Below are 12,633 nucleotides of genomic sequence, written 5' to 3'. Positions count from 1 at the left end.
CAGAACATTTTGGAGGGGGAGGGCGAACAGCCAGCTGTCGTGGTGCACATAGGCACCAACGATATAGGTAAAAAAGGGGATGAGGTCCTAAAAGCAGAATATAGGGAGTTAGGAGGTAAATTAAAAAATAGGACCTCAAAGGTAGTAATCTCAGGATTGCTGCCAGTGCCACGTGCTAGTCAGAGTAGAAATAGGAGGATATTTCAAATGAATACGTGGCTAGAGGAATGGTGCAAGGGGGAGGGATTCAAATTCCTGGGACACTGGAAACGGTTCTGGGGGAGGTGGGACCAGTACAAACCGGATGGTCTGCACCTGGGCAGGGCCGGGACCGCTGTCCTAGGAGGAGTGTTTGCTAGTGCTGTTGGGGAGGGTTTAAACTAAAGTGGCAGGGGGTTGGGAACCTGAGCAGGGAGAGAGAGGAAAGCGTAACAGGAAGGGACAGAAGGTATGGAGTAATAGGTAAAGTGTTAAAAAAGGAAAAAGCAGGAACTAAGCGTCACAAAACAGATTTGAAAGTTCTTTATCTGAATGCACGTAGCATTCGTAATAAAATGGACGAGTTAACGGCACAAATAACTACGTATGGGTATGATCTTGTGGCCATTACAGAAACATGGCTGCAGGGTGACAACGACTGGGAATTAAATATGCCAGGGTATTTAACAATCAGGAAGGACAGGCAGGAAGGAAGGGGAGGTGGGGTGGCTATGTTAATAAAGGAAGGAATCACTGTAATACAGAGAAATGATATTGGGACAAAGCATCAAGATAATGAAACAGTTTGGGTGGAGATAAGGAATAATAAGGGAAAAAAAACATTAGTGGGCGTAGTATATAGGCCTCCTAATAGTTGCAACTCTGCTGGAAGAAGTATTAATCAGGAGATAGTCGGGGCATGTAATAAGGGAACAGCCATAATTATGGGGGATTTTAAATATCATATTAACTGGACAAATCAAATTGGGCAGAGCAGCCTTGAGGACGAGTTCATTGAGTGCATCAGGGATGGATTTCTTGAGCAGTATGTAACTGATCCTACAAGGGGGCAGGCAACCTTGGACCTGGTCCTGTGTAATGAGTCAGGATTAATTAATAATGTCCTAGTTAAGGATCCCCTTGGAACGAGCGACCACAACATGGTTGAATTCCATATCCAATTAGAGGGTGAGAAGGTTGATTCTCAAACAAGCGTACTGAGCTTGAATAAAGGAGACTATGATGGTATGAGAGCGGAATTGATTAAAGTGGACTGGGAAAATAGATTAAAGGGTAAGACGGTACATGAGCAGTGGTGTTCATTTAGGGAGTTATTTTACAACTTTCAAAATAAATATATTCCACTGAGGAAAAAAGGGTGTAAAAGAAATGACAGCCATCCGTGGCTAAGTAAAGAAATCAAGGATAGTATCCGACTAAAAACAAGGACATATAAGGTAGCCAAACTTAGTGGGAGGATAGAAGATTGGGAATTCTTCAAAAGACAGCAAAAAGTAACTAAAGGATTGATTAAGAAAGGGAAGTTAGATTATGAAAAGAAATTAGCAAAAAATATAAAAACAGATAGCAAGAGTTTCTATAGTTATATAAAAAGAAAAAGGGTGGCTAAGGCAAACATAGGTCCCTTAGAGGATGAGACCGGGAAATTAATGGTGGGAAACATGGAGATGGCAAAAATGCTGAACAAATATTTTGTTTCAGTCTTTACAGTAGAGGACACTAAGAATATCCCAACACTGGACAAACAGGGGACTCTCGGGGGGGAGGAGCTAAATACGATTAAAATCACTCAGGAGATGGTACTCAGTAAAATAATGGGACTCAAGGCGGATAAATCCCCTGGACCTGATGGCTTCCATCCTAGGGTCTTGAGGGAAGTGGCAGTAGGGATTGTGGATGCTTTGGTGATAGTTTTCCAAAATTCCCTGGACTCAGGAGAGGTCCCGGCAGATTGGAAAACTGCTAATGTAACACCGTTATTTAAAAAGGGTAGTAGGCAGAAGGCTGGAAATTATAGGCCAGTTAGCTTAACATCTGTGGTGGGTAAAATTTTGGAGTCTATTATTAAGGAGACAGTAACGGAACATTTAGATAAGCATAATTTAATAGGACAAAGTCAGCATGGCTTTATGAAGGGGAAGTCATGTCTGACAAATTTGCTTGAGTTCTTCGAGGATATAACGTATAGGGTGGATAAAGGGGAACCAGTGGACATAGTGTATTTAGACTTCCAGAAGGCATTCGACAAGGTGCCACATAAAAGATTATTACTTAAGATAAAAAATCACGGGATTGGGGGTAATATTCTGGCATGGGTGGAGGATTGGTTATCGAACAGGAAGCAGAGAGTTGGGATAAATGGTTCATTTTCGGACTGGCAACCAGTAACCAGTGGTGTTCCACAGGGGTCGGTGCTGGGTCCCCAACTCTTTACAATCTATATTAACGATTTGGAGGAGGGGACCGAGTGCAACATATCAAAATTTGCAGATGATACAAAGATGGGAGGGAAAGTAGAGAGTGAGGAGGACATAAAAAACCTGCAAGGGGATATAGACAGGCTGGGTGAGTGGGCGGAGATTTGGCAGATGCAATATAATATTGGAAAATGTGAGGTTATGCACTTTGGCAGGAAAAATCAGAGAGCAAGTTATTTTCTTAATGGCGAGAGACTGGAAAGTACTGCAGTACAAAGGGATCTGGGGGTCCTAGTGCAAGAAAATCAAAAAGTTGGTATGCAGGTGCAGCAGGTGATCAAGAAGGCCAATGGAATGTTGGCTTTTATTGCTAGGGGGATAGAATATAAAAACAAGGAGGTATTGCTGCAGTTATATAAGGTATTGGTGAGACCGCACCTGGAATACTGCATACAGTTTTGGTCTCCATACTTAAGAAAAGACATACTTGCTCTCGAGGCAGTACAAAGAAGGTTCACTCGGTTAATCCCGGGGATGAGGGGGCGGACATATGAGGAGAGGTTGAGTAGATTGGGACTCTACTCATTGGAGTTCAGAAGAATGAGAGGCGATCTTATTGAAACATATAAGATTGTGAAGGGTCTTGATCGGGTGGATGCAGTAAGGATGTTCCCAAAGATGGGTGAAACTAGAACTAGGGGGCATAATCTTAGAATAAGGGGCTGCTCTTTCAAAACTGAGATGAGGAGAAACTTCTTCACTCAGAGGGTGGTAGGTCTGTGGAATTTGCTGCCCCAGGAAGCTGTGGAAGCTACATCATTAGATAAATTTAAAACAGAAATAGACAGTTTCCTAGAAGTAAAGGGAATTAGGGGTTATGGGGAGCGGGCAGGAAATTGGACATGAAGCTGAGTTCGGATCGGTCAATGCCCTGTGGGTGGCGGAGAGGGCCCAGGGGCTATGTGGCCGGGTCCTGCTCCGACTTCTTGTGTTCTTTAGATTTGTGGTTGGGATCAGATCAGCCATGATCTTATTGAATGGCGGAGCAGGCTCGAGGGGCCGATTGGCCTACTCCTGCTCCAATTTCTTATGTTCTTATGTTCTTATGTACCATTTGCCTTCCTAATTGCTTGCTGCACCTGCATGTCAGCTTTCAGTGACTCATGTACAAGAACACCCAGGTCCCTTTGAACATCAACATTTCCCAATCTCTCACATTTAAAAAATACTCTGCATTTCTGTTTTTCCTGCCAAAGTGGATAACTTCACATTTTTCCACATTATATTCCATCTGCTTAGTTCTTGCCCACTCACTTTGCCTGTCTATATCCCCTTGAAGCCTCTTTACATCCTCCTCACAACTCACATTCCCACCTAGTTTTGTGTCATCAGCAAACTTGGAAATATTACATTTGGTCCCCTCATCCAAATCATTGATATAGATTGTGAATAGCTGGGGCCCAAGCACCAATCCCTGCGGTACCCCACTAGTCACAGTCTGCCAACCTGAAAAAGACCCATTTATTCCTACTCTCTGTTTTCTGTCTGTTAACCAATTCTCAGTCCATGCCAGTATATTACCCCCAATTCCATTGTGCTCTAACTTTGTTCACCAACCTCTTGTGTGGGACCTTATCGAGAGCCTTCTGAAAATCCAAATACACCACATCCACTGGTTGCCCCTTATCTATTCTACTGGTTACATCCTCAAAGAACTCCAATAGGTTTCAAACATGATTTCCCTTTCATAAATCCATGTTGACACTGCCAAATCCTATTATTATTTTCTAAGTGTCCTGTTATGACATCCTTTATAATAGATTCTAACATATTCCCTACTACTGATGTCAGGCAAACAGGTCTATAGTTCCCTGTTTTCTCTCTCCCTCCTTTCTTAAATAGTGGGGTTACATTTGCTACTCTCCAATCTGCAGGTACCGTTCCAGAATCTATAAAATTTTGGAAGATGACAACCAATGCATCCACTATCTCTATAGTCACCTCTTTCAAAACCCTGGGATGTAGATCATTGACGTAAAGAGCTTGACCTAGAAATTGGTTTGCGCCAATCTGCCAGTGCAAACTAGGAACGATCCCTGCGCCGGAATGTGCAGGTCCGAGGCACACCTGATATTGGGCCTCAGGCCTCATTTACATGAGACTGGCGAGTTGCAGACACCCACTGGGCATCCCCAGGTGAAGAGGATTTTTAATTTTGGGCCAGTGCGTCGCTGACAGAGGCCCTCGGGTAGGTCCTGGGAGAGGGGGAAGTGATCAGGAAGGAGGAGGTAATTTGTAAACTGTTTGAAAGTACTTTTAAAATATCCTGTACTAGGCAAATTCTTTCAAAAATTTTAACATTTAAATTTAGTAACTGCAAAGTTTTGGATATTCATGCGTACTGGGCTTTGCTGATCTTTTTAAATCGGTCCAAAAAGAATATGATAAGAAAAATATATGACAGGAAATAAATCACTGTTGGTCAAGAGAAAATAATGTGTACTGTGTTTTGTATTATTAATCGATTGAATTAGCAATTTTCAAACAAATCTGATTTGAAAAAAATAAATTATACATATAGACTACAATTAATTGAAAATAAGAATGTTCATTTGAGTCACTTGAGTAAACTACCCGAGGTAAATGGGCGGTTGTAATCTCTATAAAAGTCTTTTTTTTTCAAAGAAGGGATTAATCTGATTTCTGTCACCTCATCCAGATCATCTTCAGGAGTACAAGGGGTTCGATCCGTCTTGTCAGTTTGGTATGAAATGGACGAACCATCAGAATCAAGCGAGGCTTCCTCATCATATCCAAAAAAGGTCTCCACAACTGGCTTCTGTAAGTAACAAAATTAAGACATAATGGGCTCAATTTTGAAATGGTGGCAGGTTGGCAGCGGTGGGGGGGGTGAAGGTGGCCGTGGCTAACCCGAATTTTAAAAAACTTACCTCTTCCGACACGATCGCAATGTAATTGATGGTGATTAAAGTTGTTGCCGGGTTTTGTGCCCGGCAGCCAGCCTGATTGACAGGCTGGCTGCCGACAGGAGCTGCAATGCCTGGGAGGGTTGGGGGGGGCGCGGTGGAGAGAAAGAGAGAGAAAGAGGGAGAGAGAGAGAGAGAGAGAGAGGCGACATCCAGTGCTGGAAGAGAGGGTGGAGGGCACTGAAGATCGGGGTGGGTGGGGGAGAGGGAGATCAGGGGGTGGGGGGAGAGGAAGATCGGGGGGGGGGGGAGGAGAGGAAGATCGGAGAGGGAGACATCGGATGCTGAGAGGGAACTCAGAGAGGGAGACATCGGAGGCTGAGAGGGCCATCGGAGAGGGAGACAGAGGGGCAGAGGGGGACATCAGAGAGGGGGACATTGGATATCGGAACAGGGGATGCAGGTGACATCGATGGAAAGGTAGGTTTATTTTTTTTTAACTTTGTGCAATGGTTTTTTATTTAATTTATTTAGTTCATTTTTGCCTGATCCGGCCCTTCACACCTGGTTTCACTAGGCGTGAACTGGAAGCCGTGGGAAAGCCACCCACGTAAGTTTAAAATCGTCTTAACTATCTACTATGTCAGAAATAAAGTACCTTAAGTACCTCAATGAGGTACATTTGGTTCTTTAACTATCATCCGGCCGGCTTTAATTGCCAGCAGGACTTCTGCATTCGTGAAGCACGCGCACACAGCACATCTGTGGGAAACCCGAATTTCGGCGGGTTGGGGCCGGCTTCCTCACCCGCTTGGGATTTTCCCCATTTTCGCAGCCTACCCGTCCCCAACGCAATTTCCTTTGAAAATCAGGGCCAACGTGCGGAGCATCTGTAAGGGATTTGCAAAAGCAAATGAAACAACTTTAATTAGCATCTTTTTCAACAAGTATCACGAAACAAGAACAATCTGCATCTCATGACCCTGAAATTTCTATTGATCTCTGCTTAAAATAATATTGATATGGACATTTGCCCTCAGCTATTTTTCTTAGACTTAGAGGGATTTTTGTCTGCCTCTTAGGACCCTACTGAATGCCTGCTGCTTACAGGGTCTTGGAGCAAGGAATTGATACCAGTTGTTCTCATGACCCATCATTCAAGAATATTAGGAATGTAACAGTTTTAGAATTATGTTTATGTTTTGCATTTTTCCATTTTTCCATCGGGAGGCAGCACTGAGCATTCCTAATAGTTCATCTATGACCATGGAGTTTGACTAATTTTCTATTAAATTAGCAATCATTTATTAATCAATCCAATTCTTGTTTTATTTTTTACAAGTAATGAGGTCTAATGTAGAAAATTTGAATATTATAGATTTTTTGGTCACAGTGAAAAAGAAACATTTAAAGAAGCAATGCTCGATATTTTCTTCACTGTAGTGTGAGTATACAGTTTTCTTCTTCCATTGAAAAAACAATCTAATACTAATTTATTTTGTGCTTTGCACATTTTGAGAACTGGTCATTTTCATTTTTTTACATCTTCAAATATTCGCCGTTCCAAAGTTATTTTAAAAAACATATTTCGAGCAATCCAATCATAAATATGACCAATGTATTTTTATAAAAATATTACACAAGGTGGTAGAAATGTGATTGGCATTTTAGTGTATAACACAGATATTATAGACTATTGAGACATTTTCTAATCTTCTATGTACCAGGTAGAAAGAGAGACCTGCTCAACCACACCCTTTGAGACAGAGGTCAAACAGTTCTGTAGGATGAGTGATACATCAATCAAAATAGAATCTTTTAAATTAACTTTACGTGAATAGTTCTGGGACACTGCAGTTTTAAAAATATTTTGTGGTCGATCTTAATTTGACATAGAAAAATATACTGGTTTGTTGCACTTAAGGCTTGTATTTACAATGGCAGTGGCACATTTCCTTATCTGCCTAATTGCCTCTAACCTATATGAAATTTCCAGGATATAGATTATATAAAGCTCTTTTGGTAGAAGTAATCCAATAAAATGAGGATGTTGGTACGCTGGAGCCAGGGTTCAACTTCATAAGGGCACTTAAGAAAATGTCTGTAGGTCATTCTGTCAGTTCATGTGGATTTTATGCAGCAAACCATGCATTTTTTTTTCAGAATTTGTGCACTCTTGGAGTTTCTTTTTTTTATCTCTAGTTAGTTCTGTTGTTTGTCTGTGAGTGTCAGGGTCAAAGACTAAGGTCAAATATATCCCATTCAAAAACAATATTTGAAGCACCTGCAATCTGATCTAATGTTTAGGGGAAAAAAATCCAGGCTTATTTATTCTGTGAAAGGAAACCCATCAATTTATTACCGGTATTTTGATCTAATCAGTATATTTTGACATTGTGAGGCTGATTTTCCTTATCCTGACACTCTGTGTATATCAGTTTCTGGGGCATTAAAATGGGGAGAAAGAGGCGGAGACCTGGAACATCTTGTCTCCAACCCCTTTGCACTTGACACGCATTTCCTGGGGCATCCCTGGCATGGGCAGGAAGTTCCTGCCTGATACTGGTGGAAGTATTAAAATTTTATATAAATGGTGTGGGACTGATGTCTTCCTGATGCCATTTTCAAGAAATTCTGCCAGAAGAGAAGACCATCCAAGGAAAGTGGACATTAGAGATTGTGGACCTGTCCCTTCAGATCAGAGGATGTGTAAAGAGACAGACAGTTATCCCCTGAAAAGTCCATAAAGGCAAGGAGGTACATTTTTCAGAATAGGAGGATTGTGCTGTGGAGCTGGCTATATGGCTTCTGCTTCCAACAGCAGCCGTCAAGTCTCCATTTCACCGACACAGGCCTTTAAAGCCGACAACAGCACACAACTCTCCTGCCTGAATTTGGAGCAAGTGCCGAATCCCAGACTCTAGACCTGTCTGGCACTTTCCCAAAATGTTTAAAACAGCTGAACCCAGGAACACAGTCAGATTCAGCCAAGATGAAGACAGGCATCTGCTTAAAGCATAGTGCCCAAATTGTGCTGAGGCAAGTGCAGGGCAGGAAAATCGTCCTCCATTTCTCTAAGAAATCTTAAAATATCCCACCCCTTGCCATGTTAATTTATAATTGTATTGTTCAAGGTTCTTTTCCTCATTTAAATAATATTTACAAGGTGGGGTAGACAAAAACATTGCCCTTGCTTTTACCTTGCTCGACTTTGTAACTTTCTTCGTTTGTTTTCTGTAATGCAGAATCTTATCCCGATCCTGTTACAAAAACAGATGAAGTTCATTCAGAATTAAAGTATCGCAAAATGTGCATTCTGTAGTGTAAAGTACATTAAATTTTAGTCACTATAAAATATAGAACATTAAAATCACAACATTATAAAAGATTTATTCAGGCACCTTGAATTTCAATCGTGGTGATTCATTTATTCATATATTATTAATGCTGATAATGTTTTAAAAAATCAATAAAAATATCATTCAATATTTTCTGTCGGATAACATTTCAAATTATATTCCATTAAATGTCAGACGAATATTACTGCACAATCACTTCACTTAAATTTGTTTAGATTTTCACCCCATCCTTCTCATTTTCCCTGTAATGTTTCCTCATTTTAAATGCCTTGTTTTTTCTAATTTCTATAGCTGGGACAGCAGAAGGAAATATAGATCACGCCACATCTCCAGTATTTGGGTTATTTAACTGATGATCCATTGTAATAATGGAGAATAGAAAGTGGGGAACCTTGTGGATATATTTGTATAACTAGACTCAATCAAATAAATATCAAAGTTTCAAAATATGTTATGATGTTGAATCCAAATATATTTAATGAAAACCTTCCATTGATATTGTCTGATTGCTGTGATAAATATATTCATGTATTGAGGGACCATTGGTTTTGGTGTCATTAGATAATGGAGTTAGGTTGTGTAGGATTTGCATTAGTTAGACTCTATAGGATATACTGGGCAGGCTGTGCTGTTGGGATCCTGGAAGCTACGCTAGGCCTGAAAGAAGGTCATTGAGTAAGATGGTGTTGAATAGAAAAGTGATGGTTCTGGCTATGGTGGTGATGGGGTGGGTTGTGGGGGAAAGTACTGAAGAAGTTTTTCAAGGCAGTAAAGAGATATTGTGGGAGTCTTTTTAGAAAAGTAGATGTAATTTTCTGAAGATGTAGAGTGGGTATGCCAGTATTGAGCATGTCTGATTGATAGCTAGCAAGCATCTCATGTATTTTTAGTGAAGCTCACATAAGCAATTTCCATATTTTAATGAAAGCGGTGTCATGAAAGATTATACCCAATGGATCCAAAAGCCAGAACTGTGGTATAAAATGTCTTATTGAGAGCAATTATAGATGGACTAGAATCCTGCCAATTTTTCACCTGATGAGATTGTTTTCCTCAGAGTCTGTATGAGAGCAAACATTAATTGACAAACTGTTGTGGACATGGCTTGTCTATCATTAGCTTTCAACAACCTCTTAAAAGCTGACTGGGAATACAGAGTGCAGCTGAAGGCTGCTGTAATGAGCACAGATGTCTTGCTAATTTGGCTACGGTAGTTCCTAAAAGCACAAAGGACTTTGAGACGATATATTGGAGTACCAATGGAAAAGTCAAAGATTTTTGATAGGCAAGTGCAACTTAGTTCAACAAGGAGAAGTAACTTCTACAGATAAGGCAATAATACAATCAGCAAGAGAGTTTCATAGGCAGGAGAAATAGTGCATGAAGCTTCATTGCTATTTTTTCTGTGTAGACTTTTTGGATTGATATAAAATATTGTTTGCAGTTATGTTCTTGACTTAAACATGGAAATCTGGCTTAACCACAGTAAGTATTATAACGCTTTAATGCTTTGGCTATAACCTTCTAGAGAATAGATTGTCAACCCATTACTCCCCATTGTTTCAGATGATGAATTCTGGGTTTGAAGCAAACTGTCCTCATCAAGTCCACTATGATGTATACCTTTAGAGTCAACTGAGTCCAATAGTAACTCATTGGATTCCTTTGTAATTTCCATAACTAGCATTTTGCAGCTTTATAAAACTCTGTTGTGACAAGTAGGGTAGACCTTTCTTATGGACTTCCACTTCATTGCCAAGTTTCTTTGGCCATTATCATCACTTGTTTGTTGTACTGTAGATCAGATATGATTATTAAGCCAAGGACTTGGGAATTATACTGTCACTTTAGCATCTTTGCAAAACTAAAGTTGCAGTATAAATACACCCTAAGGCAGTTAAAATAAATGGTAGCTGGTTCGTGGTAAGGGCTTTAAGGCCAGTAGCTTCTCTGGGATCAATTTTTCGGAGGATATGCTGAATCTTCTTGTGCCTGATAGTGATTCAAATCTCTAGTTTGCTGTAATTTGATGGAGCTTTGATACCTGACCTAGGATTTCAGATGAATTTTCAACAAATACGATACTGAACAAATTTGTCTTATCCACAGATACCTTGCATGTGACGCCGTCCTTCTCAAAAGTAAGGACAGTGGGGATTTGGGTGAAATATTGGATAGATATAACTATTCTCTATCAGTCTTTGGAGCCTGTATGAGAATCATGCAGTTTTGGGCTGACCTTAGACTTATACATTTGGTTAGTGGGCCTGGTACTTTGATAGGATTTCCTGCCCTTTTTGTTGTCTGATCTTCCCCATCTACATGAAACATTTCTGCTTTTTTGGAAGTCCTGTGACACATCTTTCATCTGTAGAGATTCAGAAGTACATGATTCCACATTTTACTTATGGGAATATAAAGAAACTCCAGCAGCTTTGGCGCCTTGGCCCTGCTGAAAGAAAATAGCCAGGGATAGATAGAACCTTGTGTGCTATCTACTCGTTTAAGAATGTTTCTCAGATACCTGAGATGCCAGGATTGTCAGAAATTGCAACATCAATACGATTATGTGTACTTCTAATTTTTTTGAGCTAAAAATGTTGGATTGTGTTACTTACTATGATGCTCTTGACATAGCCAGCTGTCTCCAGTGCCTGACGAAAGTAAAGATTGCAGGTAAGAATCAGCAAGATGGCTGTGACAGTTAAGCCAAAGACTGGTTAAATGTACTATAACTGGAAATTTAGGTCAATATCATACTTTTACAGACTTCTTTCTTGTATGCTTAACCTTTTCCTCATTATACAACTGAAACTGCACATGATAAATGCCAATATTTAAAAGGTTTAATCCATGTGGCAAGAATTGATAAATTATGAGCTTCATTTCACCTTGCTTTGTGTGTTTGTGTCATGTCAGCATCTCTTTTGCTGAACGTGTTTGTACCAAACTTCCATTTTGGAGGGGTGCTGACCTGAACCATGGCAGACAATTATGTTTAGCCAATTGCTGCAAGCAAATTACATTATATTGAGTCTTTTGGAGCAAACAGATAAAGAATCTGCCGTTAGGAATGTTTCACCTTGGATGATATCAATGTCCATTTGTGGAGTGAGGAGCCATTTCACTTTGCTGAGAAAAGTAATGTTTCACTGTAAAATTATTGTATCAGAACAAATGTTCTTAACACTCCCGAGTTAATTTTTAAAATGTAAATAACGTATCACTGTAATTTTATGTCCCTGTTTGGTTGTCTGTTTTTGTGTTGCTTTTACTACTGTTGGGCATATTAAATTGATAATCAGATAAACTAATACTGCTGGCATTTAAACAAAAAGCAATCACAGGATTAGCACATTAGTGTAACAACAATGGCAACAACTTGCAGTTATATAGCAGCTTTAATGGAACAAAACATCCCAGGCACTTCACAAAGGAGGCATCGGACATTGAGCATGAGATAGGAGATGAGTTAGGGCAGAAGAGGTAGGTTTTAAGGAGAGTTTGCAGATGGGGACGATGTAGCAAGACACACGGGTTTAGGAAGAGAATTCTAGAGTGCATGATGGCTTTGTCACCGATGGTGACAGAGGGAAGGATGCACGGTAGACAAAAGTTAGAAGAGCACAGGGCACCAGCTGGGACATAGAGCTGGAGGAGTTTGCAGGGGTAGGGTGAAGCATTGGAGGGGTTTGTAAATGAGAACAAGGATTTTGAAATCAATGCTCTGGTGGAAAGGGAGCCAGTGGAGATCAGCTAAGATAGAGATGACGGACGTGTAGGACTTAATGTGGGACAGGATATAGGCAAAAAAAGTTCTGCATGAGTTAGAGTTAGTGTAGTACAGAGTTCAGAAGGTTAGTAAGGGGAGCATTGCAAAAGTTGAGCCTAGCGATGAGGAAGGTGTAGATGAGTCTCCAAAACGTTGCA

The 12,633-nt window shown here is 40.4% G+C and overlaps 1 protein-coding gene and 1 long non-coding RNA gene across 11 annotated transcripts in view; one reads left to right on the top strand and one right to left on the bottom strand.

Moving 5' to 3' along the window:
- Positions 1-12,633, bottom strand: part of jakmip3 (Janus kinase and microtubule interacting protein 3) — a 298,954-nt gene that overhangs the window by 124,467 nt on the left and 161,854 nt on the right. For all 9 annotated transcript variants that reach the window (XM_068002403.1, XM_068002402.1, XM_068002401.1 and 6 more), the window contains 3 exons: positions 11,322-11,357; positions 8,545-8,604; positions 5,128-5,256 (listed from right to left, as the gene is read on the bottom strand). In XM_068002403.1, the coding sequence (XP_067858504.1) occupies positions 5,128-5,256; positions 8,545-8,604; positions 11,322-11,357 (225 nt within the window). The remainder of the gene's footprint in view (positions 1-5,127; positions 5,257-8,544; positions 8,605-11,321; positions 11,358-12,633) is intronic.
- The window catches only part of LOC137340105 (uncharacterized), a 199,323-nt gene that overhangs the window by 163,754 nt on the left and 22,936 nt on the right, over positions 1-12,633 (top strand). For both annotated transcript variants that reach the window (XR_010966706.1, XR_010966707.1), the window contains exon 3: positions 5,137-5,258. This is a non-coding gene — a long non-coding RNA (uncharacterized lncRNA). The remainder of the gene's footprint in view (positions 1-5,136; positions 5,259-12,633) is intronic.

This window comes from Heptranchias perlo, chromosome 21 (assembly GCF_035084215.1).
Source record: "Heptranchias perlo isolate sHepPer1 chromosome 21, sHepPer1.hap1, whole genome shotgun sequence".
Taxonomy (NCBI): Eukaryota; Metazoa; Chordata; class Chondrichthyes; order Hexanchiformes; family Hexanchidae; genus Heptranchias; species Heptranchias perlo.
Note: the sequence above shows the minus strand (reverse complement) of the source record. Positions and strands in the feature narration are given on the sequence as shown.